This window comes from Cydia pomonella, chromosome 14, assembly GCF_033807575.1.
Source record: "Cydia pomonella isolate Wapato2018A chromosome 14, ilCydPomo1, whole genome shotgun sequence".
Lineage (NCBI taxonomy): Eukaryota > Metazoa > Arthropoda > Insecta > Lepidoptera > Tortricidae > Cydia > Cydia pomonella.
Window position 1 is genome coordinate 18791627 of NC_084716.1, and position 27900 is coordinate 18819526.

At 37.4% G+C, this 27900-nt stretch overlaps 2 protein-coding genes across 3 annotated transcripts in view; both read right to left on the bottom strand.

The window, feature by feature from the left end:
- The window catches only part of LOC133525145 (hemicentin-1-like), a 38157-nt gene extending 20743 nt beyond the window's left edge, over positions 1–17414 (bottom strand). The window contains exons 1-10 of one of the 2 annotated variants that reach the window (XM_061861405.1): positions 17071–17414; positions 12163–12392; positions 10198–10320; positions 9199–9288; positions 6653–6781; positions 5794–5959; positions 4117–4295; positions 2973–3048; positions 2183–2255; positions 831–1021 (exon numbers count right to left, since the gene is read on the bottom strand). In XM_061861405.1, the coding sequence (XP_061717389.1) occupies positions 831–1021; positions 2183–2255; positions 2973–3048; positions 4117–4295; positions 5794–5959; positions 6653–6781; positions 9199–9288; positions 10198–10320; positions 12163–12392; positions 17071–17305 (1492 nt within the window). In that variant the 5' untranslated portion in view covers positions 17306–17414. The remainder of the gene's footprint in view (positions 1–830; positions 1022–2182; positions 2256–2972; positions 3049–4116; positions 4296–5793; positions 5960–6652; positions 6782–9198; positions 9289–10197; positions 10321–12162; positions 12393–17070) is intronic. The other variant, XM_061861404.1, reaches the window with a different exon arrangement.
- Positions 17415–23851: 6437 nt separating this feature from the next.
- LOC133525144 (hemicentin-1-like) overlaps positions 23852–27900 on the bottom strand; it is a 44453-nt gene continuing 40404 nt past the window's right edge. Inside the window, exons 26-29 of the mRNA XM_061861403.1 lie at positions 27558–27751; positions 26657–26797; positions 24851–25006; positions 23852–23971 (exon numbers count right to left, since the gene is read on the bottom strand). Coding sequence (XP_061717387.1) covers positions 23943–23971; positions 24851–25006; positions 26657–26797; positions 27558–27751 — 520 coding nt within the window. The 3' untranslated portion in view covers positions 23852–23942. The remainder of the gene's footprint in view (positions 23972–24850; positions 25007–26656; positions 26798–27557; positions 27752–27900) is intronic.

Genomic DNA, 27900 nt, shown 5'->3' on the forward strand with positions numbered 1-27900 from the left:
CACCTCAGCCGAGTTTCTTGGAGCTTATCGGCGACGTCTCTCACTCCGAGGCTACCACAGATGTGTTCCTTTCGAACCCTATCAATCCTGGAGACGCCTGACATCCACCTCAGCATCTTTATTTCTGCCACATGGATGGCTTGGACATGTCACTGGGTCACCGGCCATATTTCGCTGCCATAAGTGAGGACCGGCCTTATGATGGTCTTGTTTACGAGGCCTTTCATTTTTATTGGCATTTTCCTGTTGCATGTCACCTCTCTCCACTTCAACCAGGGTATCTCGCCCGCGACATAGACTACCCGTATTTGTCTAACTGTCTTAATTAAAGAGGGACGGATAGTCTGTCTCGCGGGCGAGATAGTTACTGTCGGGACACTCCTGTGCTAGCCCGGCAGGTGTCCGATACTTATGTTTTCTATAGCAAGCATCACGTGATCACCGATCACCCGTCATCATAGAAAACGGACCCATCGCGTGATGGATGACTCGGACGGGTCTCTATTGTTTCCCATAAAGTTTTAAGTCATAATGTATATTCGTTAGGTTAGGTTATTCGTTAAGGTCATAAATTGGGTTTTTCTCATAAACGCGTAACTTTTCAGGATTGCCATAATACAAACCTAACCTAACCTATCTATAGAATAACCTTACGAAAATCCTGAAAAGTCAACGGAAGTCAGAATTGTCACTAATATTAATCACTCATTACATTATGACTTTCAATAATTATGTCAAACAAAGGGACCCGGACTCGGCAACTTGATGTCTCGGATCGGACCCGGACCGTTCTACCGTGAGTCATTCTTTATAAAAATCTATATACTCACTTTTTACGTCAAGAGTTACAATATGCTCATCTTCAGCTTTTACATTCTTCGCCACGCACTTGTACTGATCGTTGGTCAGAGCTGCGGCCACGTGATACACTTCGTCCTTGCCTGGCAGTGGATTGAAGGCGGTCTCGCCTTCCTCCTTTATGTACCACGATATTTGAGGCCTAGGTTTGCCTTGGATGATGCTGTAAACATGAGGTTTGAAATATCTAAACCAAAGCAAATAAAATTTTGTCTGATGTGGACTCACAGAGAATTGACTATAATAGAGAGGTAGTCTAAGAAAAAAACGTGCTGCATAGTTTGACGTTCATAACAGATGGCGCTGTACTGCGCCATAAGATTTTGCCATAACTTTTGATAATCAAGAGTTACCGCAAAATGTATTGAGCTGTACAGCACCATCTCGTTTACCTTTCAAATTCGAAGCACGAAATTGTCTTAGATTTTACGCATCTTAATCAATGTACCTTTGTGCGGAATAGACGTTAGGACGCGATACAAATGTGCTGATATCAAAATGTTCATATTTAAACTAAGACAAACTCAGTAGAGTAAGGCAGTCTAATAAGTATCTAGGCCACTGTACGTATATTACAGATAATTTAAGAGATGATGTAGATGTAGAACGGGAGCGCAGAACGCTGGCGAACATGCTGGCCCGCAGATTCGCGCGGTGTACAGCTGTAGTCAAAACCACGCTCTTTAGAACATATTGCACTTCACTGTACTCGGCTGTACTGTGGGTAATCTGTATGCAACGGTCGCTCAGCTCTCTGCGCGTCCAGTACAATGATTCTTTCAGTGCGCTGCTAGGGCTGTCACGGTTCTGCAGTGCATCCACCATGTTCGCGGAAGCACGCGTAGACAGTTTCAGTGTTATGCTGCGTAAAAAGATGGCATCGCTTCTGAACAGAATACGTGACAGCCCGATCAGCCTCCAGAAGGCTTAGTTGTAAGGAATGAGTGCTTGATAAATAATGCAACACTTAACTAAAAATACGTTGTCATTAGTGAGTTACGAATATTAACATAGTTTTTAGGTAATACTACTCGTAACAAATTTGTGGATCTTGTTTGAATAAATAAACGTTTATTATTATTATAAGGCAACACTAGTGGATCTGTGCCTTAGACCTCGTCAATTTTAACGGCTTTGAATTTAAAAGAATTTACAAAAAATATTCAAATATGATCACAAAATGTCACGAGAATTTGTTGAGAAAGTTGTCTAGACGAGAAATTTGGAATAGACATACGAAAGCAATTTAGCCTAATCTAAAATAAAGATCTTCACGATATTATGTCGGATAACATAAACTAGAAACCGATCTTGAGGCTCTTACCTGCAATGTATGTCGATCGATACGCCTTCTTTTATCTTTATGACGTCTTCTATTTTCGCAATTTTTGGGGCCACTGCAAGTAAAGTACATATTTTAATTGTGTCGATAAAGGAATATAATTTTTCGAGTCTTCTACACCATTTTAAGAAGTTCCACATGTGTTATATTTTTACTTTTCGATCTTATTTTGTTTATATGTATTTCTTGTCACTTACTAATTGTTGTCATTAACATCATACCTAGTATCAATATGCGTGATAATCTTTAAGTAAGTAAATATTCTTTATTGCACCAACAATTATACATTTTACATACATGTAAAACTACAAATGAATTTTAAAGGAAAATAGAACCAGGTAACAACAGGCGGTCTTATCGCTAAAAAGCGATCTCTTCCAGACAACCTTTAGGTAGCAGGAAATTTCGAACTAATACAAAAGTCAACAGGTCAACAGGGGGTCTTTAATGTGGTATTTCAAAATTTATCTTTGTGTTCTATCGTAGCATCATCTAAATGGGCCTTAGGGAAGACCAGCACTGGTTTCAAAGCATTATGCTGACTTGTGTTCATTTCGTAATGCACACTTTATTTTTGTTCTCTGTGCCTTTCATTTTTCGTATATGTTTAAGATAAGATTTTAATTTTAAGTTAGTAAGTAAGTTTTAACTTTAATCTAGTAGTAATTTTATTTTGACATGTAAATTGACTTTATGAATAAATGAGTATGAGTATGATATATACGAATTAATATTCCTATTTAATTCTATTTTATTTCTAAAATGACGTCACCTGGTTCAATTGATGTCACCGGTGTCTTCGCAGAGCGTTTTATTGTGCTCCCAGAGCTCTGCTCTGTTGCAACTATCTGCAAAATGATGCAATTAATATAATTATGTAGTAGGTTTATTGAGGTAGATATAACTGTTGTTTTTTTTAATATATAGTATATAGCAAAAGCCGGAGATATATTTATGTACATGTGTACGAAAGACTTGGCTGGTTAGTTGGAGTATGTGTCTGGTAGACTTATGCCTAATTTCCACAATACACTGCTAGATTTGTCTGCTAACACCGCACACGCTAATAATAACACTAACAACACTAATAATAGCACTAATATTAAATTTAGATAGGCGTAAAAGAAACGAATGATAAAATTGATGAATGTATGGAATCAGACGCAGGTAAAGATAATGTTGAAAAAAAAATCGTTAAATTTTAAATGATATTAACGGTCTTATACCTGTACAAGATTACTTTTGTTGTACCCTTTCTCGACGACTCAATACTGAAGATCATAAATACATATATGTACCTTTTAATGTCAATAGAATACGAAGAATAGATGAGCAGGTTATTATAAATAGGGATATCAAACATGTACGAAATTGTTGTCTCACTCCTTTAAGAAATATTAGTCGGATCAACCAACTCTGCACAGCATTCTGTTGTGACAGAGTGTAAAAGTGTTACCATAAACATTAAATTGAAAACATGAAAGAACGACATTTATAGTGGTACTTTACACTCTGTAGGTGCAAAATTAGCTCAGATTAGAATTTTACGGTATGGTATAAGAGTTCGGAGCAAGCTTGGTTCTCCATACAAACGTAGTTACGCTGTAATTTAGATTTAGATAGACATATCTATGCCTGTAATTAGTTTATGCTTCAGATACAATAGTTAAAAGAATACAACGAATTTAAGTTTTTAATACAATACTTTGTTTTGTTCTATTTCGTTTGTTTTATATGGAGCTAAGTATATATGCTAATTACAGGCATAGATATACCTCATGTTATTGTATGCAAAGTTTCATTTACGATCCAACACATCGTTTTAAAATGAGAACGAAACTCCGTTTGCATGGGAAGGTGAATTCGGCCGAGGTTGCTGCGGTCTCTTCAAGTGACGACAGCAGCAGCAGACGTACAGCGATCTTGAAGGTGTCTTTTGGCGGCAGAAACTTGTCGGTCGTGTAAACGTTTCCATGCACGTGTGTCAGCGGCAGCCTCATGACGAGCTGGTCGCGCATGTCCACTAGCTCCACCTCGCGGATGACTGTCGAGTTCGTCTTGCCTTGCACGGATATCATCAAGTGTGTTTCGACTCCTGTTGGGAAATAAAATTTATATTAGGTTGACTTTGCTACTCGTCTTGAATTCACTATGTAGTTACGAGGAAAGAGGACGGCCGCTTCTTCATAAAAATGTAATCCCCATTTTGCTCTGGATACACATTATGGAAAATATTTTTACAGAAATAGGAAGATTGGTGTATCATGTAAAGTAATAGGGGTTTATTAGTTACGTACGAGTAAAAAAATAATTTATCGTAATTATCTTCGTATGAGTGCAAGAAAATGCTTGATCGCAGCAAGTGACGTAGAAGTAAAAAAGCTTCGTTCAAAATTATGTTAACTCCGGTTATGTTGGCGGGCGAAGGGATATTATATTAAGCATGTAATTGTTTTTTTTTAAATTATTATTAGAATTATATTGGAGCAAAAAACTATCTGCATATAAATTTAATGTTTAGAATTAAACGAAGGGGCATAACTGTGGCTGATATACATCTATTTGTGTCAACATATTTTCAATAATGTAAATATCCAGAAAGGAAAATGAGGACTACGTTTGTATGAAGAGGCGATTTCGTGCGAACGTTCACTTTCGTTCTAATGTCACAAGCGTTCCTGTTGTATCACGTATCTAGAATGACGCTTACGCTTAAAGAGAATTGAAGTGTTCAAAAGGGAAGCCATCACGTATATTTCATGAGTGTAAAAGAGTCAGATTACTTTTGAGCTGTACCAAAACGTTAGGTCAGAGGACTAAAAAATACAAAAAGCTTAATTCAGATAATATACTGATATCTTATCTTATGATTTTCGGGGGCCCTTGCGGTTACACTTCAACCCATAGGGTTCTTTTGTGCAATTACTCCCTTAAGAAAGATCCGTTAACTGCTCAAGAGCTTTTTCGACCATCTTTATGTGCCGGATGATGGAGCTCATGGGTAGCATTTTGAATTCAATCGATTCCAGGTAGCCTGTTCCAAAGTCCTTCATTCTTTGTCTGGCGAGGGCGTGACAGCTTAATTCAGAGAATATACTGTTACAAAGTACAAAGGCAAATAATTTACGCTGCTAAGACTAACTTTCAAGCACCCGTACACAAGGAGATCCAAGCGCGCAAATGGCATTGGATTGGGCATATCCTCAGGAAGCCTGACACCCACCTATCCAAAGTGGCCCTGACCTGGAAGATGCGCGGAAAACGGAAACATGGTCGCCTTAATTTTACTTGGCGCTGTTCCGTGAAGCAAGAGTTGGGTCTAATGGGGATGGGGTGGGAGGAGGTTACCTAAGCTGCCCAGGACCGGAGTCAGTGGAAGAAAATGATTCGAGCCCTACAGGGGGTAACAGGTAACAGGATGGAAAGAATTAAGAAGATACTAACTTTCGTGCAGGTATTTCTAGCTAATCAATAGTACCTACAGATATTTATGCTATGCCTGATGGTAAGCAGTCTCCGTAGCCTATGTACGCCAGCAGGTGCCGACCCTAACACTCCGCGATCTCGTTGAGCTCTGGCAACCTTGACTGTACCTGTGGTGGGTAGTGTGTCAGTAGCATTCAGGTTGGGTTCCACTTCAGTGGAGAAGCCATGTTGGATCGTGAAGTCCGTACGCCCGAACACTAATATGTTGACATGGGAGTTTCCTTTCACTTTCGCTGTGTACGTGCCGAGCTCTAAATTTGTAATTTTTGTGATCTGGAATGGATAATGGATCTGGCATTATAAACGTGTCACATGTTAAATACCAAAAGAAATAGTACATTGTGCAACGAGGGAGGTAAGAACATTTTTGCAAGCGAGGGGGTTAATTCACGACAGGCGCCGCATATTCGAGTTTGCAATATTCTTACCTCCGGAGTTACATACAATGTTTTTAATCACACTTGCGAAGAAAAAACTAAATTATATGCAAAATAATTCTTGTGGACAGGTTAGGCATCGAAGGCACAGACCCATGCGGCGTTCAGCCACGATGAAAATTGTGTGAAATTATTTTAAACGGCTATTGAATAAATCAAATTAATTTTTTTTAAGCGTAAACTCATATATGCCTTGACATTAAACAAGTGTTTTACTTGTAACTTACTTGCTTGTAACTTGATTGGGATTAGTCCCCAATAAGGCCTAGTTACTTCTGGGCTGGAAGGTCAGATGGCAGTCACTTTCGTAAAAAGTAGTGCCTACGCCAATTCTTGTAATTAGTTGCCAAGCGGACCCCAGGCTCCCATGAGCCGTGGCAAAAATGCCGGGAAAATCCGAGGAAGATTAAGATGATGACTTCAGGGCAAAAAAAATCGTGTTTTTAGCCGCAGGAAATAATTGAAAGTTCGCACAATGAAATTATTGTTACACATTTTTCTATGATTACTTAGCTAGCTCATTACCTACCTTAACATTTTGCGTCCATGTAATATTCGTGCCGGTTTTTAAGTCGGATTTCGGGTCATAAATCTTTAGAGACACGTTAGATCCAGACGCTGATACTACTGCGTACTCTATCTGCTTATCGATATTGAACTGAAATTATGATTTACAGTTTAGGAGTGTACAGAAATATGTAAGATAAAGGAGCCTATTACCGTGGATGTCAAATTCGGCGCCCATCACTGTGGTATTTTAAAATACGCATTTTATAAGCAATCCGATCGATTTCCTAAAAAAATATTTTACACAGACAAAGTTTATTTAGTTTACTAACGGACTTAGGGCTTGTGCACAAATCACGCGAGGTTTTTTCGGCTACTTTTTTGACCCCCCCTCCCCCTTGGTGATATTTGGTGAGGTTCTTGGCTAACCCCCCTCCCCCACAAAACCTCACGTGTATTTTTATTTTATATTTTCATTCAACCTATAAATAGACTTGTATAGAGTAAATCTTGTTTTTACTCGCTATATTGAACTGCCAAGTGAAGATTTATGTTTAACGAAACCGAGAAAAATTATGTGGTAGATATTTTTTCTTGGTTTACTTCACTATAAAAAAATACGCGTGAGGTTTCCTTATACCCCCCTCCCCCAACGTGATCTGTCGTGATTTTTTCGTGACCCCCCTCCCCCCTATCACACCTCGCGTGATTTGTGCACAAGCCCTTATTAGTGTGTGTGTGTGTGTGTGTGTGTGAAAAAATATACTCGGTCGTTGAGCTTTGATATCCTTAATTTTTTGGAGTCATTCGAAAACTTCCTAAATAGCACGGTAATAAGCGCCTTTCCTTAGTACAGAACTGTAATGATTTATCCCTCATCTTATTATTTACTTCTCGGAGAGTCTTTCCCCGACACCGCGGGGTCCACGGGGGCAATGGCGTCGTCGAAACGTCGGAGGTAATTATAAAGCTTTAGTAAATAATAATATGTGAATACTTCTGTTTAAAATGTCTCTTGGGTACATCACTACTTACTTAATATTAAAACGGAGTACACACAGCTGCAAAAGTCCACACCCACTTTATGATGGGATTCATTCATAAACGATATGGTGCTGCTCAGCGCCTCGTCGTGTGGGCTCGCTAAACGATACGCGGCGAGCCTTGGGTTGGTCTAAGTACAGTCAAAGAATTTAATTTGTGACCCATTTCGTACCTTGTCACAGCGACAATGGTATGAGGTCTCATGCGAGTTTCATGTTGTTTGTCACTGTGACAAGGTACGAAATGGTACTGAAATTAAATTCCTTGACCGTACAATGCCAGCAAGTGCGAATGCGTTATTTTTTAGGTCAAGGGTAAATTCCCGCCAGCGTTTCCACGAGTTAAATCAAATGGTCAACCGCTAAAAATCGTTGACAAATTTAAATATTTAGGACATTTGGTGAACGCTGACCTTAACGATGATGCCGATATTGAGCGCGAGCGTAGAGCATTGTCCGTCAGAGCGAATATGATATCCCGCAGGTTTGCTGAAGAAGTCAAAGTCAGTATGTTCAGAGTCTACTGTACTAGTTTCTACACAAGCAGCCTGTGGGCGGACTATACGTATAAACGGTACAACGCTCTGCGGAATCAATATAACAACGCGTACAGGGTACTGATGGGGTTGCCCAGATTCTGTAGCGCGTCAGGGATGTTCGCAGAAGCACGGGTAGACTGCTTCTACACCACGATGCGCAAACGAGCCACATCACTGGTGCGCAGAATACGGACCAGCTCCAATAGCATCCTGACCATGATTGCGGACAGGGTTGATGGCCTGTATATAAATAACTGCAGCATGATCCATGTCCGCAGGAATAAGTAGATAGGCGGATTTTCTTTAAGCTGGTTTTTGAGAAAATCTGCTTATTTATTTATTTAGAAACAACAATTGTATACAGTAAGCTGGGTCGTCAATAATTATGCATATACTAAATAAATAAATAAATATTATAGGACATTATTACACAAATTGACTAAGTCCCACGGTAAACTCTATAAGGCTTGTGTTGCGGGTACTTAGACAACGATATATATAATATATGAATATTTATAAATACTTAAATACATAGAAAACACCCATGACTCAGGAACAAATATCCATGCTCATCACACGAATAAATGCCCTTACCAGGATTTGAAACCGGGACCATCGGCTTCGTAGGCAGGGTCACTACCCACTAGGCCAGACCGGTCGTCAAATACCAACATTAGCCTTAAGATAAAAACTGTCAGTAACACAAATTGATCGAAGTTGGTCGTAAATAAATGAATTTATTATTATAAAGCGGGTATACTTTTGCAGCTCGCTATTTTTCATTTATTTTCGCATAAGTGAAAATAAATCAAAAATAGACTTGTTTTCGTGTTTTTTTGCTGCCAAGCGGATCCCTGGCTCCCAAGAGCCATGTCAATAAGCCGGGGCAATAAGAAGAAGACAATTTTGCTTTAAACTCCTCTTGAAATTTTTGCTGTAAATAATTCGGACTTAACTTTAACTGTAATTAGGTTATAGGTATTTACTTTAACTTCCTTCCATGCGCCAGCAGGGACGTTTGTAGATGAAATCACTACCCTCTCTCCCATAATGGTTTCTTTCACGTACTCGAGCAACTAAAATAGAATAAAAACACAGAAGGATTACTTCAACCACCCTCTCGATTTATCAAATTATCCTGAAGGCCAGGATTTTTTAACCATTTGAGATATAGATTTGTAATAGTGATATAAGGTCAAAGTCGAGAAGACCGTTTATGAGGTAAGATCGTGTACAAGCTCTTTCATCGTTTCTAACCCTTGCCTTTGTACATATACTCCACTTAATGATGGTGGAGCAGATGGAACGAAGCTCTTACTTTCAGACTGTGTATAAGGGTGGGCAAATAAGAAGTATACATTTTGTTTTTAAATTTTTACTATATGAAGTTCATAGATTAATAAGTATTGTTTTAAAAATATATTATTCAGGGTTGGGAAATACACGCGGAACATAATGTCTGACAAATGTCTAACAGCAGGCAAATGTGAGCCCTTATCATCGCAATTTTCAGCATATTTTCACACACTTTAGGCGTTATCTTAGTGAATTTGTGTCGGATGGTCGGTTTTAACTGGTTAAATTTCATTAGCTTGTTAGCATAGACACGTAATTTTAGATAGCCCCACAGAAATAAGTCTGGAGCTGCGAAATTTGGATACCAATCACTGTTTCTCGAAATTAATCGAGCAAACAACGTGTTTTAAACAACACAAACATTTGAAAAACAATTGCTTGCTGCTAGAGGTAGAGATTTGGCAGAAATTATCTTCCGTATACAATTGCCAACCCTAAATAATATATTTATGAAAAAATATTTAATAATTTATGCACTTATATCATAAAAGTAAAATTTAAAATGAAAGTGTATCATCACTCTCATTTGCCCAACCCTGTACTTATATAAATACGAGGGTTCCTGCCATAGGGACCAACCAAAAAGCTTTATATGCCTGTCTTCTTCATGTTAACCTTAATTGAGGTACCTGTTGAACTTCTGCTTTTGTAACCCTCAATACTTGTCCATTACTCGCTGACGCTAATGCGTCGTAAACCTTGAACGTCGGCTGAGAAATGTCATCGCAATCTCCAGTTAGGACAAAGAAAATCTGAAAATATATTCGTATTTGTGAGGTTTAATTTTTCTTTCAATGTTTTCAGGACGGTATGTTTCAAAGATAATTAAAATGGCAATATACCCAATAAAAGCCTTAAAACGTTAGCTCCATTAATGAGTTCTACTAAGATGGTGCTATCTTTACGCACACAGGTGCGTGAATAAGCTTCGTCGAAATCTATTGGCTATGTGCGAAGTTGGTGGTGGAGGATACACAAGCGATGTCAATGCACGGCGTGGTGAAAATATGAACTATCGTGGGATCACATTTTCGTAATACTTTGCACCTGCCAACTGTCAAATAAGGAATACGTCCCACACCCACTAGGACGGTGCCACAGTTGTGCACGGAGTGAATACCTACTCTTTGGAAACTTAGAAAGGCTCAGGAAATTTAAAAAACTACTGCTGTGTGGTATAAGCTATCAGTAAAAATCGCAACGACGATTACTGACCGATTGAATCTAAACAGAACTTTTTTTGTGTCAAAATATTTTTTTTGTTAGTGTCATAAAAAAAAAATTAAAGGTCTAGGGAGGGCACGCCGAATAGCGACCAAAAATGGCGTGATAATGCACAATTTGCGGATTATCACCATTTCCAAAATCCAAATAATTTCATAATATGTGTTGATGTTCGCGCGAACAATAAAAAATATAACGTATAAATCGAAATAATTGTCAATAGTCCGACACGCAACACTCCCTACATCCGCGCACTCAATCACAGTTCCACAAGTTGGCGACAAGTTAAAACCATCTCTCTCGTGAAAATTTCTAGAGTCAGATCAAGATAAGTTGGCAGCAATTTTGATAGCCCAGCCTGTGCAAGTGTTAAGTAAACGTCATAATTTTACGAAAGTTTGACGTTTAAAATAACATTTGCACTGTTTGGGCTGCCAAAATCGCTGTCGACTTATCTTGGTCTGAGTCTAGGGTTTTTCATAATTTGAATCGCTTCCCACCCAGCTCGAGGATAATAATGGTCTGGAGACAAATAGATTATTGTGTGTAACCTGCGCTGGAATGTTGGTAATAAAGGTCGCGATAAATCCACGAGTGATACACGACATTACAATATGGAATAATTTAAAAAAGAAAAAAGATATGAGCTATAAGTAAGAGCACTTATAATTTATGAAGATACACTTAAATTAAACAACTTATATTCGTACTACTAGAAGTATTAGAACAAATTAAATTATTTTTAGAAAATATTTTAATTTGTTTTTTATTTCAAGTAGAAACAACTATATAAATTATAAACTGAAATAAATGTCATATACTAAGAAAAAGTGACCAAGGCCTCCAGTGCCCCAGGCTGGAATCGAACCAGCGTCTTCTGCTATCGCGGCAGGTGCCTGAGCCACTCGTCCACTGGGGTCACGGCAGCATTGGTCGAATTTTTCCAAGTATATGCATCTCCTACTGAAGGCTTATGGCGCCCCCTAGCCATCTCTAAGGTAGAACAGTATGGTTCGGAGCAAATAAAAACGTCAATATCTAGATCCTTCATCAAGTTAAGTTACGGTTTTAATACTTTTAATAAGGATGTCTCAAAATGGTTTGAGATTTTCAACTTTTAGATTTTTTTAAAGAAAAAAAAAACGTAAGCATTCTTAATAACGATATCGTATTCTAGAAAGGATTTAAAACACCATTTTTCAAACATCAGATTTAACTGAATATGATTGATGATAAATTGAAAAATAAGATAAAGGATTTTACATTCGTAATTCGTAAATGGATGAAAATTGGTAGTTTACGAAAATCTCGATACAAATGGACCAAATTTCATTTACTTTATAAAAATATAATTTTATCGATATTTTTACCTCACTCTGTTTCTCCTGGCTAAAAGTCTTTATCTCTTTATATCTTTTGTAGTCCTTCGCCGAGGCGTCAGTAAACAAGTAAATATAGGAGCCGGGTCGACTCTCTTCTAGCCCCATCTTAATGCCACCCAGAGCCATCTCCGGACAGTCACCTCCGCCATGCAAATCGATCGTGTCCAATGCCCGCTTCAGTACCGCTTCATCCCGGGTCTTTATCCTGAATGTTACTTCTAAAAAGCAAGATTATCAAATATCCTAAGAAAAGAATTTCATAAAGGTACACTATCGGTCTGGCCCAGTGTCGGTAATAGTGACTGTGCCTAAGAATATGGTAATAGATTCGAACTCTGGCAAGGGGATATATTTATGTGATGAGCACAGTTGTTCCTGAATCGTGGGTGTGTTCTATACACAGTATGTATTTTTAATATAATCTCAAACCTAAACTAGACGTAGGTTTTAGTGCAATAAAACAATTCTGAAAGATTGTTATAGTTTAGTGTTCACTACCAGAGCATAATTAATATTTGCATTTCTTTCGAGCGGCAATGTATTAGGCAATGTACCTACATCATGATCACTTGTGACAGTTGTGACGTCGCGTCATTAATGAGACGTTTTGAGTTAAAACAAAGTAGTGATACATTGCTTGCTGAATTATTTTATATGAAAAAATAAAAGTCGTCCATTTTTTATGAAACCTATGAAATTGTGTTAATTACAGCCTAAACTAACTGCGCTGTATTTATATATATTATAAAAAGACTATGGTTTAAAAAATAGAATATATACAAGTTGACAGTCATTTATTTTGATAAAGCAACTATTCTTAAATAGTGCGGCAAATAAGAAATAGCATAATAGGATGATAGATTGAAAAAACGCGAGGGTGAGTAAAGTTTTAAAAATCCTTTTAAAATAAAAAGTCTATAGTCAAATTAACCACAAGTCGTCTCCTTCATGATTTTCGTAGACATCTCTTCTAAATACCTAAATCTTGTATGGATGTGTTCCTCGTTATCTCCGGTTCGTGTGAGGTGTCGTTTGAAAGATAATTAAACGTACTATTATTGCTTGTTAATAACCGTAGTCATAACTGTAGTCGTTTACAAAATATTTGAAAATATATGATTTTTTACTATGCATGGATGGCATAAGTACTGAAAAACATGCTTCTAACTCATTACATTATAAGTTTACCGCAATTAATGTTATTACAAAATATACGGTATAGCTTCCCAAATATATCAGTTTTATTGGTGTATTATATTACATAACCAAGTAATGATGAATTTTATTCAGCATGGGTCACTACGCTACGCACCGTCACATAAGTGGCGGCCGACCTTCGACAACATTCCGTTATTTCTTGTGTTCCATTTTACTGATCGATTTGTGTGATGTGTTGTTTGAAGGAACATTAAACGTACTATTAGTATTTTTAAATAACCGTAGTCATATCTATAGTCGTTTACAAAATATTTGAAAATATATGATTTTTTACCATGCATGGATTGCATAAGTACTGAAAAAACATGCTTTTAACTCATTAAATTATAAGTTTGCCGCATTAATGTCAGTATAAAATATACGGTAAATTTAATTAGCTTTCTAAATGTATAAGTTATATTGGTGTATGATATTACATAACCAAGTAATGATGAATTTTTTTAGCATGGGCACTGCGCACCGTCATATAAATGGCAGCCGGCCATCGTTGGTTTTTTCATTATTGTTCCGGTTCTATTTTACTGATCAATTCGAGACGTATACCATTTGGAAGGGTATTAAATGTACTCATAATACCCGGTTGTTTGAAATCTGAGCCCTGATATTAACAACTTTAAAAATATTTAAGAAAATGTTACATTTTTACCTAAGAGGTTTGCTTAGTGACTGATAATTTGAGAAAGAGTTAATATAGTAAATATAGGGTGAAAGGTTTCAGAATAAAAATTAATTATCAAATTTCTAAAATTACCTTTAGATTTTGTTACCATACAACTATAAATATATATGCAAGTACTAATTTCGTCAAGCAAGTACAAACGGCGTGGCTGCTGGTGTCTCGGTAGACCAGCAGCATTCTATTATTGTTTGACAGTACATATATACTGTTCCCAAATGTGAGGTGCTGTTATAGAATATCGATAAGATTGGTTGTTTTGTAGAGTACATTTAGTAATTAATTCACAAATAGTTCTAGTTTCATAACTTCGTTAAATTCGAAGCTTCATGATTGCAAGACGACTGCACATAAAGTACTGAAAATTTGTGTCCTGTGTCCTTATTTGACTCACATCTACACATAAAATATTTTCGAACCCACGCCGCTGTTATTAATTTAACATCGCCTTAAATATCTGAGGCTTGTGACGTTCACAGGGATATTTGTAGCCGTACGCTCCAGGGTGCCAAATAAATGACTACTAACTATTTGTATAGGTAGTTGTATAGGTTCATAAAGATGATACATTCAGAACAATTAACAAGGTAATTTTGTTAAAAATTTATAATTTATTACTTTACTTTTTGCCACTTGGTTGCACATGTATGCATTTTGGATTATTATTCGTAAGCTTACTCTGTGACAGCTTGAAGTAAATTCAAATGGCGAATGAATATAAATGCATTTATGCCGGCGTTATCTGCGGTTTTATGATGGCGAAAGTAATTACACTGTCAATAACTATATATTTATTAAATTAATTTTTGGGTGAATCAACTTTTTTTGTTTTGTTATCCTGTCCCGTTGTCCAAGGGACAACAGTGGCATAGTTTGTTTGAAGAGACGTTGTATGCCGTTCTATTATCATGCTTAGTAGAGGGCCCATTATGGACATTGGCTATAACGACCACAAAAACGCAAGTTTAATACATTTAAGTACCATAAAATCAGTATTTCAATTAACTTTTGTCCCCTGGACAACTAATCGTAACCATGGCAACGAGTGACGCTAAAAAGTTGATTCTCCCTTTTAACAAGCAGAAACGTCTGCGAACGATGCTATTAAGCTTGCTTTTTTTTTGCTTGGTTGATATTATTATTATTATTTGGAGCCAGTCGTGTCCCACTGCTGGGCAAAGGCCTCCCCCCAATCTCTCCACTGATCTCTGTCCAGTGCTATGTCTGGCCACTCCTTCAAGAAGGAGTCCAGTTCATCCCGCCAGCGCCGGTGAGGTCTGCCAGATCCCCGATTCGAGTTTTCGGGTTGGTTGATATTATTAACAAAAATTTTAATGGCCTCTAATCCTTTGCCAATTCATCTAAATGTAATATTTTTTTTTTGTGGTCCACCTCATTTAATTTAAGAATAATTAAACAATATCTGTGAATTTCTGTTTTAAGTATAGTCGTATTAACATTAGGTCTATTGAGTAATACTCCTTCCTTCTTCCTTGCGTTGTCCCGGCATTTTGCCACGGCTCATGGGAGCCTGGGGTCCGCTTGGCAACTAATCCCGAGAATTGACGTAGGCACTAGTTTTTACGAAAGCGACTGCCATCTGACCTTTCAACCCAGAGGGTAAACTAAGCCTTTTTGGGATTAGTCCGGTTTCCTCACGATGTTTTCCTTCACCGAAAAGCGACTGGTGAATATCAAATGGTATTTCGTACATAAGTTCCGAAAAACTCATTGGTATGAGCCAGGGTTTGAACCCGCGACCTCCGTATTGAAAGTCGCACGCTCTTGCCGCTAGGCCACCAGCGCTTTCTATTGAGTAATACTAACTATTTTTATTTAACATTGGACGTTCTAATTTATAGTTTGTTTTGCTTATTGTGTCCTTAACATAGTTCTGTAGGCTTTAGCTTGTAAGTAAGACTCTAATAACAGTATAAGATATACTAAGAGACATTTTATTTGCACGCTTTATTTTGGCCTTCGATCCGCATAATTTGAAAAGTGACCTTTGGTTTTTCGTTTCTCGTTGTTTGTTGCTTATTCAAATTTGTTTGGTCATAGATACGTCAGAGTCAGTGTGTCATCAACCTACCACTAGTTAACATCGTATTTCATCGTTCTCGCTAATTTTCGCAACTTATTGAAAGCACTACTGCCAATCACGTCTCTAGCATTTAGACTCAGTGTTGTGTGGACGAAGGGCACCAGGCACATCCGAAGTGGAAAATCCGAGGTCTAAGTTGGACGACTCAAGGTAACGGTTCTGAGCTTACTTCTAGCTGGCGACAAGGACAGCCAGAATCACCACCAGCGGTCTTCAACGGCGACCAACGATTCAGCCCCACAACTCCCGGACTGAAAGGTAACTTCGCCCTACACTATTTCACATTTTAGTTTTAATTTAATATTCTAATCTTAATATCTCACAATTTTCTTGCTCAACCGGCCCCTAAATTTCATTCCCTATCGCCCCCCTTTTTCGAATTACAGTCCACTCTCTCGCTATTGAACATTTTGGTTTATACAAAATGTTCAATAATGTGTAAATGTGGTGGTTTGGTACAAATTTATTCGTGTGATGAGCATGGATATTTGTTCCTGAGTCATGGGTGTTTTCTATGTATTTGAGTATTTATAAATATTTATATATTATATATATCGTTGTCTAAGTACCCTCAACACAAGCCTTATTGAGCTTACTGTGGGACGTCAATTTGTGTAATAATGTCCTATAATATTTATTATTATTATTTTATTTTTAAATAATTGAACCATTGATTGATTGACTAACTCACGCCGACGAAGTCGCGGGCAGAAGCTAATATTCAAATAAATAAGACCGCGGCCGGCAAACGTCCCACTTTGTCGCTAGCCATAAGGACGAGATTTGTTTGTATCTTTATACGCATAACCTGTCAAGGCGTCCTTATGGCAAGCGAAAAAGTGGGACGTTTTTCCGGCCGCGGTCACAAATATGCCGTAACACTCGGAACAGGACTCACCTGGATCACCAAACGTCACCAGCACAATATCTTCAATCTGACTCTTCTTTGCTTCTAAAACTATATCCATGATAGACTTAGCGGCACCTTGAACTTCGGTAATCACATTGTGCATAGAGTAAGTATGGTCTATGACGAAGGCCAGGCTGTTCTGACCACAAGACACTTCGGTTATTAGGAACGCTAACGGCAGCAGGAGCTTGACCGCCATCGCGAATGCTTGGTGAGTGTGCATAGGCGGGAAGAATATGCGCTTATATACGACACGAGGTCATTGCATACCTCGTAGTCCTCGTATGAAGTCATCGTGTAGCTCAATAAAATTATAAAAATAAACACTATAATCGTCGGCGCATATATTGGATTGTAATGAAACTTTGCACATAGAATGACATGAGGTATATTTATGCCTGAATTATTAGTGTATTAGTTCCACTTTATAAAATAAATGAAATAGAGCAAAAATAAATTCTATATGAAAAACTTAAATTCGCTGTTTTTTTGTTAACTATGATATCTGAACCTACATAAACTAATTAAAGGCATAGATATACTACTACTTCACTGGCTCAGTAACTCAAACAGGAGCTTGGCCTTTGATACAAGAGAGCGCCACTCTGCCCTATCCTGCGCCACTTCACGCCAGTTGGGTATTCCGGGGGTGGACAGATCTTTTAGGGCTTCGTCACTCCAGCGGTATCTGGGGCGCCCAGACGGACGTTTTCCACCCGAGTGCCCCACATACGCTCTTCTCACAGCACGATCCTCTCCCATGCTCTCCAGGTGACCGAGCCAACGGTGTCGTGTGGCTTTGATCTCGCCAATTATATTGGGCACTGCAACCAACTCCTCTAGCTCCTTATTCTTCCTACGCCTCCAAGTTCCATCTTCATTTCTGATAGGCCTCAGAATATTCCGCTAGATTTTTCTCTCCGCCACTAAGAGCTTGCTCTCTTCTTTCTGAGTCAGGCATAGATATACCTTATCCTATTATAAATTCATATCCTGCAGTAATGCAGTCGACTGCAGCAGTATTGCAGCGCAACAATACTGTCGACTAGTACTGAATGCCGGTGCAGTCTGAATACAAACGCCACCTTTACTTAGTGTTTTCAAAGAAAATTCCTGTTGCGAACGCTCCGGCTATGGAACAAACTGAACATGTGCAACGCATGTGTGACTCGTCTGAGGGTGCAACCGTCCATAGGCTACGATTACCACTTGGGTAATATGTGCGGATAAAAGTAAACAGGAAAATTGGTTATCTTTCCTGCATTTTTGTCATCCGAGAATCCATGTATATTTTGGTATTATTTGCTTATTATTCAACAGCCCATAAATTATAGAGCACTAAAAGTTATCACCTTGACTTAGTGTTTCTGAGAAATATGAATAATGCTGTTACTGGGGAAGACCGCCTTGCAAAAGAATTTGTTACTTGGAGGGGAAAATGTTTTATTGTTTGTTTTTTTTTATTTATTCAAATTTACAACTTAGTTACTAAACATTTATATTCTCGCCAAACTGCTACGTTTGATGGCGAGATGCACTCCGTTTTTATACAACTTAACTATTCAACTAATTTTACAATAAAAACTATTAACTAAGTTGTAAACAAATATGACATTAGGCATTTGTTATAATTTGAGACTAAATCGATTTTTACTGAAATATTAATAACTAGCTGACCCGGTGAACTTCGTTTCACCTAGGTACATTTATGCATTTTGTTGTGCATGTCACGGGTTAAACAATCATTGTACATGTTACATATAATATTAACAAATACTTACCTACCTTTATTTTTATTCGCTTAGTGATTGTGGCACATCATGACATCACTATTTTATGAGTTGTACGAAACAGGCAACATTATACTAAAACATGTTATTAATGTCTTTTAAATTAGATTGTGAATATAACGCATATTTTTTTAATTAACTTAATTAATATGTATTGCCTATTTTGCAGAAAATGGATCGAAAGGCAGAGTAAAGCAAGTTCATGTGCAAATTGTTCTAAAAGTTTGTTCGGTCTGACATGTGATGAGCTGATGAGTGTGGGACAATAGGGTTGTTTCCAATTTTTTGAAACGCTTGTATTACGTTCTATATTGACTAAAAGTTACACTAAAATTCAACTTTTATACTAAAAACTGCTTTAAATATGTTAAATTAACAAAATATATTTTGACAGATGCTTTCGCGCCCAAAACGCTCTTTGAAAATTGTGTGACATCTCAGTTTACGATTTGACACAAAACTACATACACACGTAGAAGATACGAACTGTCAACTGACATTTGTCATTTGTTGTTTATCGCCTAACTGTCAACAGTGTTAATACGAGAGTTGTGACGTCATCAGAATCTTCAAAGACGTTTCGAGTTTGGTGACGTGACGTGTGCCAAAAGATATTTTAAATTCAATATTTACAAAAATATGGTCATTACAGGTCCCCTAAAAGTAGTTTAACATGTTCTTATAATCCAAAAGAATTTGTTGGGATACAATTCTGCCCTAAGATTTGTAGATGGAAACAACCCCATTTAATCAGATTGGCGAAAAATTGTTCCCGTCTAGACTGGCCTTACTGGCCAATTAAAAAACTTTAAGATTTAGCAGAACGGTTATCACCGTAAGTACTGCCGCTGAGCGTGCTGAGTATACATACAAACTGCTCCTACCTACCTGTCTTAAAGCCGTTACAGACGGCCGCGGTCCGGCCGCGAGCTTGGTGCGGTCATAATATCTCTTTCTCGCTCTTACTTATAACTGCGTCCCTGGCCGCAGACGCACGGAATTACAGGTGTGAACGAGACAGCATTATGAATTTGTAGAGCGACGTCTCGTTTACAACTGTCATTCCGTACGGAAACTGAATGAAAATTCCGCGCGTCTATGGCCAGGGTAACGAACGTACGGCGGATCACCTTATATACGATCGAAAGTGCGCCAGACCACATCAAAGTCGCGGTCCGGTGCGGTCGTCTGTTAAAGCCAAAACATTTAATGTTGATCTCGGCGGTACGGTAGACTTAAGTCCCCTCAAATTGAAGAACGTATTAAGGGTTTTGAATCAACAATATATTCTGATTATGGCGTGTTTTGATTAACATAAGATAATGGCTTTCACTGTCGGACTGTTCAGAAATTTAATTCAAGCCAACAAAACAAATATAGCCTGTCAAGCCATTTCCGTCAGCAGAAAAAGCGGCAAACGAAAAAAAAATAGGTGCGAAGGGTCACGCCTTTTTCTACTGACAAAGTTGTTTCACAGACTATAGGTTAAGGAGTTAAAAACCAGCGTGAGATTTTTTAAGGGCTTAATACTTTTAGGGGTTTATAACTAAATTATTACAGAAAATGAAATGTTCTCGATACATCATAGTGTAACCCACTCTGTGTTGCTTGAACTCGCAAGTGCGACTGAGAAAGAAATATACAACTGAACGTTCCGATTTACGCTACACAGTGATTTGTTAGATCTGCAATTTGTTAAAAAAAAATATGTATAAAGAAACACACCCCCTAAGTCAGTAGAAAAGTCGCGCCTACATTTTTTAAATATGCTGACAAAGTGGTTGTGCCAGAGTATAGCCCTAGGGTTGAAAAAACCTGTAAAAACTGTTCTATCCCGTCCTGTCAAACATTTACTAAAGCTAATGAGAAGTTTATTTACTTTTGTTATTTAAAATGCCAAGAAAAAGACGACCTGACTTACTAACATGTCAACTTAACGAGTAGCATTGCACTACGATCCTGAAATAGATTATCGTGCCGACAAATCGGGAGCTATTGCCGACGCTTGAGATTTGGACTCGAGTTATGATTTTTTCTTGTATTTTCTTGACTTTATTCTTTTCTTCTGTGTCGCTCATCACAACACTTCTGACACCATGTTATAATGGTGGAAAGAAAGACGAACTACACTTAATAACTTTATTTAGATTAAATATTTGTGGGAGCACTATACATTCCATGTATGAAGGACGCCATCTTGGAAGTGAGAGAGTTGCCACAGATCACACAAAATAGGAACCAACTAGAAGTGTTGTTACCAACCTAACAAAATAAAATGACAATCATTTGCCAATATTGTAAGGCATTAAAATACAATGGTGAATCTGCTGGATTACGTTGTGCTGGTGGAAAAGAAAAATGACCACAAATTAGATTGAAGTTATATTCTGCCTTAATTGTTTTCTTTTATTTAGCCCTATCAATACTTGTCCATCGAGTCAGGTTTTGGCCGCATTTTATGAAGAATGTAAAATACTGTGCAATAATAGGGTTGTTTCCATCTACAAATCTTAGGGCAGAATTGTATCCCAACAAATTCTTTTGGATTATAAGAACATGTTAAACTACTTTTAGGGGACCTGTAATGACCATATTTTTGTAAATATTGAATTTAAAATATCTGGTGGCACACGTCACGTGACCAAACTCGAAACGTCTTTGAAGATTCTGATGACGTCACAACTCTCGGATTGACACTGTTGACAGTTAGGCGATAAACAACAAAAGACAAATGTCAGTTGACAGTTCGTATCTTCTACGTGTGTATGTAGTTATGTGTCAAACCGTAAACTGTGACGTCACACAATTTTCAAGCAGCGTTTTGGGCGCGAAAGCATCTGTCAAAATACATTTTGTTAATTTAACATATTTAAAGCCGTTTTTAGTATAAAAATTGAATTTTAGGTCAACTTTCAGTTAATATAGAACGTAATATAAGCGTTTCAAAAAATTGGAAACAACCCTATTGTCTGATCAAATCAGGTGGTCCGGACGCAAATGCCCTGAGCTTAGGGGGGAAATGATCAAATGGGATAGTCTTTAGTATCTTTCAGTAGGAGTAGCAGAGAAAGCGCTATTATTATTTTTTGTAATTGTCACAGTTTATTTTTTTATTCCCCACCGTTAATTTTAGTTTACCAACCAAATTACGCAGAGACTAAGATAAGTCGGCAGCGACTTTGATAGCCCAGACGCTGCAAGTGTCAAGTAAACGTCATAATTTCATAGAACGACGACGACGATTTGACGTTTAAAATAACCGGTGCACCGTCTGGGCTATCAAAATCACTGCCAACTTACGTTTTGGTATGTGGCGAGGAATCTAAAACGTATTTTTAATTTTGTCGCATTGCGTAAGTATGTTCTGTCCCTTACGGGCGCATGCGTATAGCACATCTATTAGGCCACCAAACGAAGGAAAAAACGGGGAAATATTGGCATAGGCATAGCAAGCGAGTTTTGGCATAGTTGTTTAGAAAGGTACCTTACATAACGGGTAGGAGGTTTTCCCTAGGATCAAGAGAAACAAATAATGTGTAGAATTGATTACAATTAACTTTCGCCGTTTAATATCTCAATAATATTTATCGTAAAGAAAAAGTGTAAGAAATCTTTTTTGTAGAAAAAATTATGTTAATTATTTATGTTTAACATTTTTTTTTGCTCTGGAGCACCGTTACGAGCAACTAAAAAAAGTACCTATAAATTGATTGTAATTAACTTACCCCCTATTATATCTTCTTAAATATTGATCCTAGAGAAAAGTGTACAGAGTATTTTTTGAAGGAAATATTATGTGCATTATTTATGTATAAGATTGTGTTTTGCTTCGGGCTACCGTTTACGAGTTACTTACGAAACACTAAAAAGGGACTTTAAAATTGATTTTTTTTAACATTCCCGCTTTAGTATCTTTATAAATATCGACCCTAGCGAAAAGTGTTCTACATGTCTCTTATAGAAAATTGTATGGTTATTATTTATGTGTGAGTATTTTGTTTGCTATGGGTCATACTTTACAAATTATTTACGAAAAACTAAAAAAAACAACCTTAGAATTGATTTTAATTAACTTTCCCTCTTTAATATCTTTTTAAATATTGATCCTTTCAAAAAGTGTACTGTATCCTTTTTGTAGAAAATTTTGTGAAAATTATTTACGTTTAACAGTGTTTTTTGCTATTGGCCACCGTTTGGAATGGCCAAAAATGGACCATAAAACTTATTTTAATTAACTTTCCCGCTTTAATATCTTTTTAACTATTGATCCTAGCGAAAAAGTGTACACATTTTCTTGTAGGAAACTTTATATAGATTATTTGCGTGAAAGAACGTTTTTTGCTATGGGCCACTGTTTACGAGTTATTCACGAAAAGCAAAGAAAAGGGACCTTTAAAGCCAATTTCCTTTTTGATCATTCCCTCTGGACTGGCTTTTAATCTATTTTTTTATACTACGTCGGTGGCAAACAAGCATACGGCCCGCCTGATGGTAAGCAGTCTCCGTAGCCTATGTACGCCTGCAACTCCAGAGGAGTTACATGCGCGTTACCGACCCTAAACCCGCCCCCCCCTCGTTGAGCTCTGGCAACCTCTAATCTAATAATTATTGCCATATTCCATTCCTGAACGCAGCCATAAGTTCGACGACCAAACCAACAATTTTCTCGAATAATTTTCACAATGCTTCCATTTGATGTAGCGCGATATAGTTTGCAATACTTTTATTTTTAACTACCTCGACAGCAATGAGTGGCTTTCATCTCTTGGTTAACAATCTACTATTCCTGTAAACGTACGACATCTATTTCAGTTTAGGTATAATAGCTAACACATTTATGTTAATTTTTAAAATTATTTACCAAGCAAAACCAAGCCTTATCAGTATCAACATGTCCTGAAAATAAACAAGATATTGATACGATCGTTCCTCGTTCCTATTAGGGTCCTACTAGGACGTAGAAATAAAAATAACGGACCTCATCAAAATAGGTTTATTTTGTCATAATTACAACTCGATATCCCGGGAGTGGATGAACCCGAGGTCGGGTCGCAGCCAGGGGCGGTGACGTCACATTCTGCGCTGGGATATGTCCAGTTCTAAACATTTTCAATAATAGTACATTACTATAGAGGCCGGGAAACGTTAGGGTTGCAGGCCAAGTAGATTTGTTTAGTGCTTTTCTCAACATTGCAATGAAAAATTGATAGTCAATTTGTTTTATTCGTACATTTACACAGCTAAAAACAAATTACGAATCTAATACTATTTGTTGTGTCACAATTTGACGTTTAATAATAAAAGAAGGTTGCTTTACAGGCCTATAGATGTGTAAGGCTGTATGAAATTCCTTTACATATCATATTCACTCATCGCACTAGATACGTAGTATTTCCGGACCTAATTTGAAGTAAGTCATGTCAGAATTTCATTGCAAGTTTGATAAAAAGTACATCACATCAAAGTTCGGGAAATATTGAGTTGTCGTCAGAGTGGAATTTTATGAACACAAGGCCAGAAATTATTATCGAGGATAAAAATTATTGAAAGGCGCTATGCATATTTTTTATGAAATACACATCCACACTCTGTGCTATCAAACACAGTTCAGAGTTATCTGAAATAGGTGCTTATGCAAGTTTGCAAGTATGCATAGTGTATTTTCGAATAATTCTTGGAAGGTAAACTTAAAAACTAATTTAAAAAAAGTAAAAAAAATATAAAAGTTTTGGATTCATAATCCAGACCACCGCAGGACCATATGCGGCTCTGGTAATTAGTTATTTCCATTGATTTTGTAAAAGTAAAAAAAATACACCAGTTTTTCATTCCTGATCAATAAAAACTGTGACGTAATGATTTATTTATATATTTGACATCTTTAGTCATAGATTTTGCTTCAATATAGCGATCATTTAAAAATATGAAAGATAGTCTTAAAGATAAACTTAGAACTAAATACAACCTGTGTTACTTACGTGAAATAAAATTATCCTTATAGGATTGCGTTGCTTTACCAAACTCATTCCTAGCGTGACAAACGAAAGACCGGGAATCACTGTCCCTTGACTGGTATTTTCCAAGATATTGCACATACAAATTATTGTTTTCAGCGTAAATTCTTCGTGACTTGTCTGAAAATGGAAGTTTTTTCTTAAATTAGTTATTTTTGAGGATTTTGGAGCTAAAGTGGGACTGGGTATGGCGCGGCTACCCAATGCACCCGAGACGCTGGGCCAGACTAGCCACAAACTGGATTTCACAGGATGGATCTCGGGAAAACAGAGATGGCGTCCTTGATACATGTTCTAAATAGTGTTGGAAGTGTGCATTACGGACAAATGGCAGGTAGGCCTCGGCGCCGCACTGGGACACTTACAAAGAAAGAGAAAGAAAATACATTTATTTATAACAAAACAGACACGGATGATAAAAACATGTTGACAATACAATGAATTAACATTTAGCGCAAAATGCCATAAAAGGGTCACAACTCGGCATGTAGCTGGCAAAGCCAGCGCTGTTCTTCCGTTGTGACCCAGGAGTACGCCGTTCGACGACGAGGCGGTTATGCTTTAATGAACTAAACTATTTATATACTGCAACATTGCGGCAATAGGGTTGTTTCCCTCTACAAATCTTAGGACAGAATTTTATCCCAATAAATTCTTTTGGATTATAAGAACATGTTAAACTACTTATAGGGGACCTGTAATGACCATATTTTTGTAAATATTGAATTTAAAATATCTCTTGGCACACGTCACGTGACCAAACTCGAAACGTCTTTGAAGATTCTGATGACGTCACAACTCTCGGATTGACACTGTTGACAGTTAGGCGATAAACAATAAATGATAAATGTCAGTTGACAGTTCGTATCTTCTACGTGTGTATGTAGTTATGTGTCAAACCGTAAACTGTGACGTCACACAATTTTCAAAGAGTGTTTTGGGCGCGAAAGCATGTGTCAAAATATCTATATTTTGTTAATTTAACATATTTAAAGCCGTTTTTGTATAAAAGTTGAATTTTAGGGTAACTTTTAGTTAATATAGAACGTAATACAAGCGTTTCAAAAAATTGGAAACAACCCAATTGCCGTATCTAAAACAGCCCTGACAGCCAAGTGACAGCTGGCCGCCACGTTATGGCCACGTCACACGGCACGGTACCATGTTTGTGCTATGCACATGCATGGCCTCGCTGGTACCGTGCCGTGCATGCTTACAGTATCCCAGTTTCTCGAGTAATATTTTATTTTAAGGGGTAAGGATATGAAAATGGGAGCCTCGAGTATGGGTTCGTGCTTTCGGAAACCGTCATTTGGTGAAGTGGAACTGCTGAAGAAAATTATAAAACAACCTACGGAATTTTGTAATTTGTGATACAATACTATAGCCATCCCAGCCATGTTTGGGCTAGTTGAAATTTATATGAGATGAACTGCCTGACTATGCGTGAAAGATGTAAATGGCCTTTTTTCTGCCATTCGGGAAGCCATTTTTAACCGTCAAATGTTGTATTGTTGTAGAAGTAATTCATTTGTATTACAATTTGTAAATTTAATACTTAATTACCGTGTATCTATATACAAGCTGTTCCGAAGTATTAAATCGTAAATCATTAATTTCTCCGTTTAGAATGAGACTTTGTACATAGGTTAGAAATACCCTGATCGACACGTCCTATTCATGTATGTCCAGAGGATAGAGTCACGTTGTATATATATATAGTAGTAAAAATTAGCCAATAAAAATTGTACCATGTAGTTGTATACGTACCAGTGCCTACCACTTGGTTGCCGACCTCCCAAGTGATGATGGGGGTGGGGTGTCCCACAGCGATACAACGAAGTGCCATCGCTACGTTGCGTTTTGGTTGTTCTTGGGTGTACTCAAGCAAGGATGTAATCCTCGGTGGGGCTGTGCATAAAACGTAATATATTAGATCCATATAAGGTGAATTCAAGTTAAAAAGTATGTATACATTTCTTCGTCTTAATCCATTGCAAAAAGTTGAAAATGAGTATGAGCTCGACTGTATAGTTTTAAGTATATTAGACAAGTAGTAGCTAAGTAAAGGTTTAAGGTTACGGGATAAGAAAATCATTTGGACAAAACAAACAATTTTAGAGAAACAGTTGTCTCTTGCCTCGAGAAAAACAAATTATGTTTCTCTTTTTCCTTACCCAAAACGCAATAGCAAAAGTGGTTTGAGGCAAAAATAAGACCAAGTAGGTATCAATTCGATTTCTCGTCCCTAAAATTGAAATAACCTATTTAAAAAATTTGCTTTTCGCCGTTTGTCTACCTAAATTGGCTACAAAATTGCATTTATTGGCTATGGACGCCACCATCGCTCGAGCTATCACTCAGTTTTGTCCCTTAGATCTACGAGGTGTAACAATAATAGTGGGTATCCGTTTAAGAGCATATTCGGTATCGTGGTCTGATCAGGAAAAAGTAGAAAAAAAAAACTTAAACGATAAAAAAAACTATTGGGCAGGTCGTCCAAGTCAGACAACTTTGCATGAAAAGGCGAAAAATATTTGGCATCAAAACTTTGATCTTCTATTATTTCCTAATTGGAACACGATACCGAATATTTTGTTAAGTACAACTTGTATTTATACCGGAGTCATGTCAAATGTAAGAATAATAAGCATTTAAAACCAATATTTACTATTGACAATGATTTCCACAAATTTTTCCTCTCCATCCACTACGCATTTGTACGCTCCCGCATCGTTCAGTTGGATATTTTTGAGGACCAGCGATCCGCTAGTTTTGGAAATGTATTTGTATTCCACTGAATTAGGTCCTTTGTAAAACCAACGTCTTGTAGGTTCAGGGCCATCTTTATTAACCTCGGGTACTCTGTAAGAAAGAAACATTTTGTTTGTACAAAAAACATCATCATCTTTCTCGTGTTGTTCCGTCTTTTTGCCACGGCTCACATCTCCTACATGTTTCGAAAACCTCATTAATACTCGCCGGGTTTTGAAAGTCAAATGCTCTTACCTCTA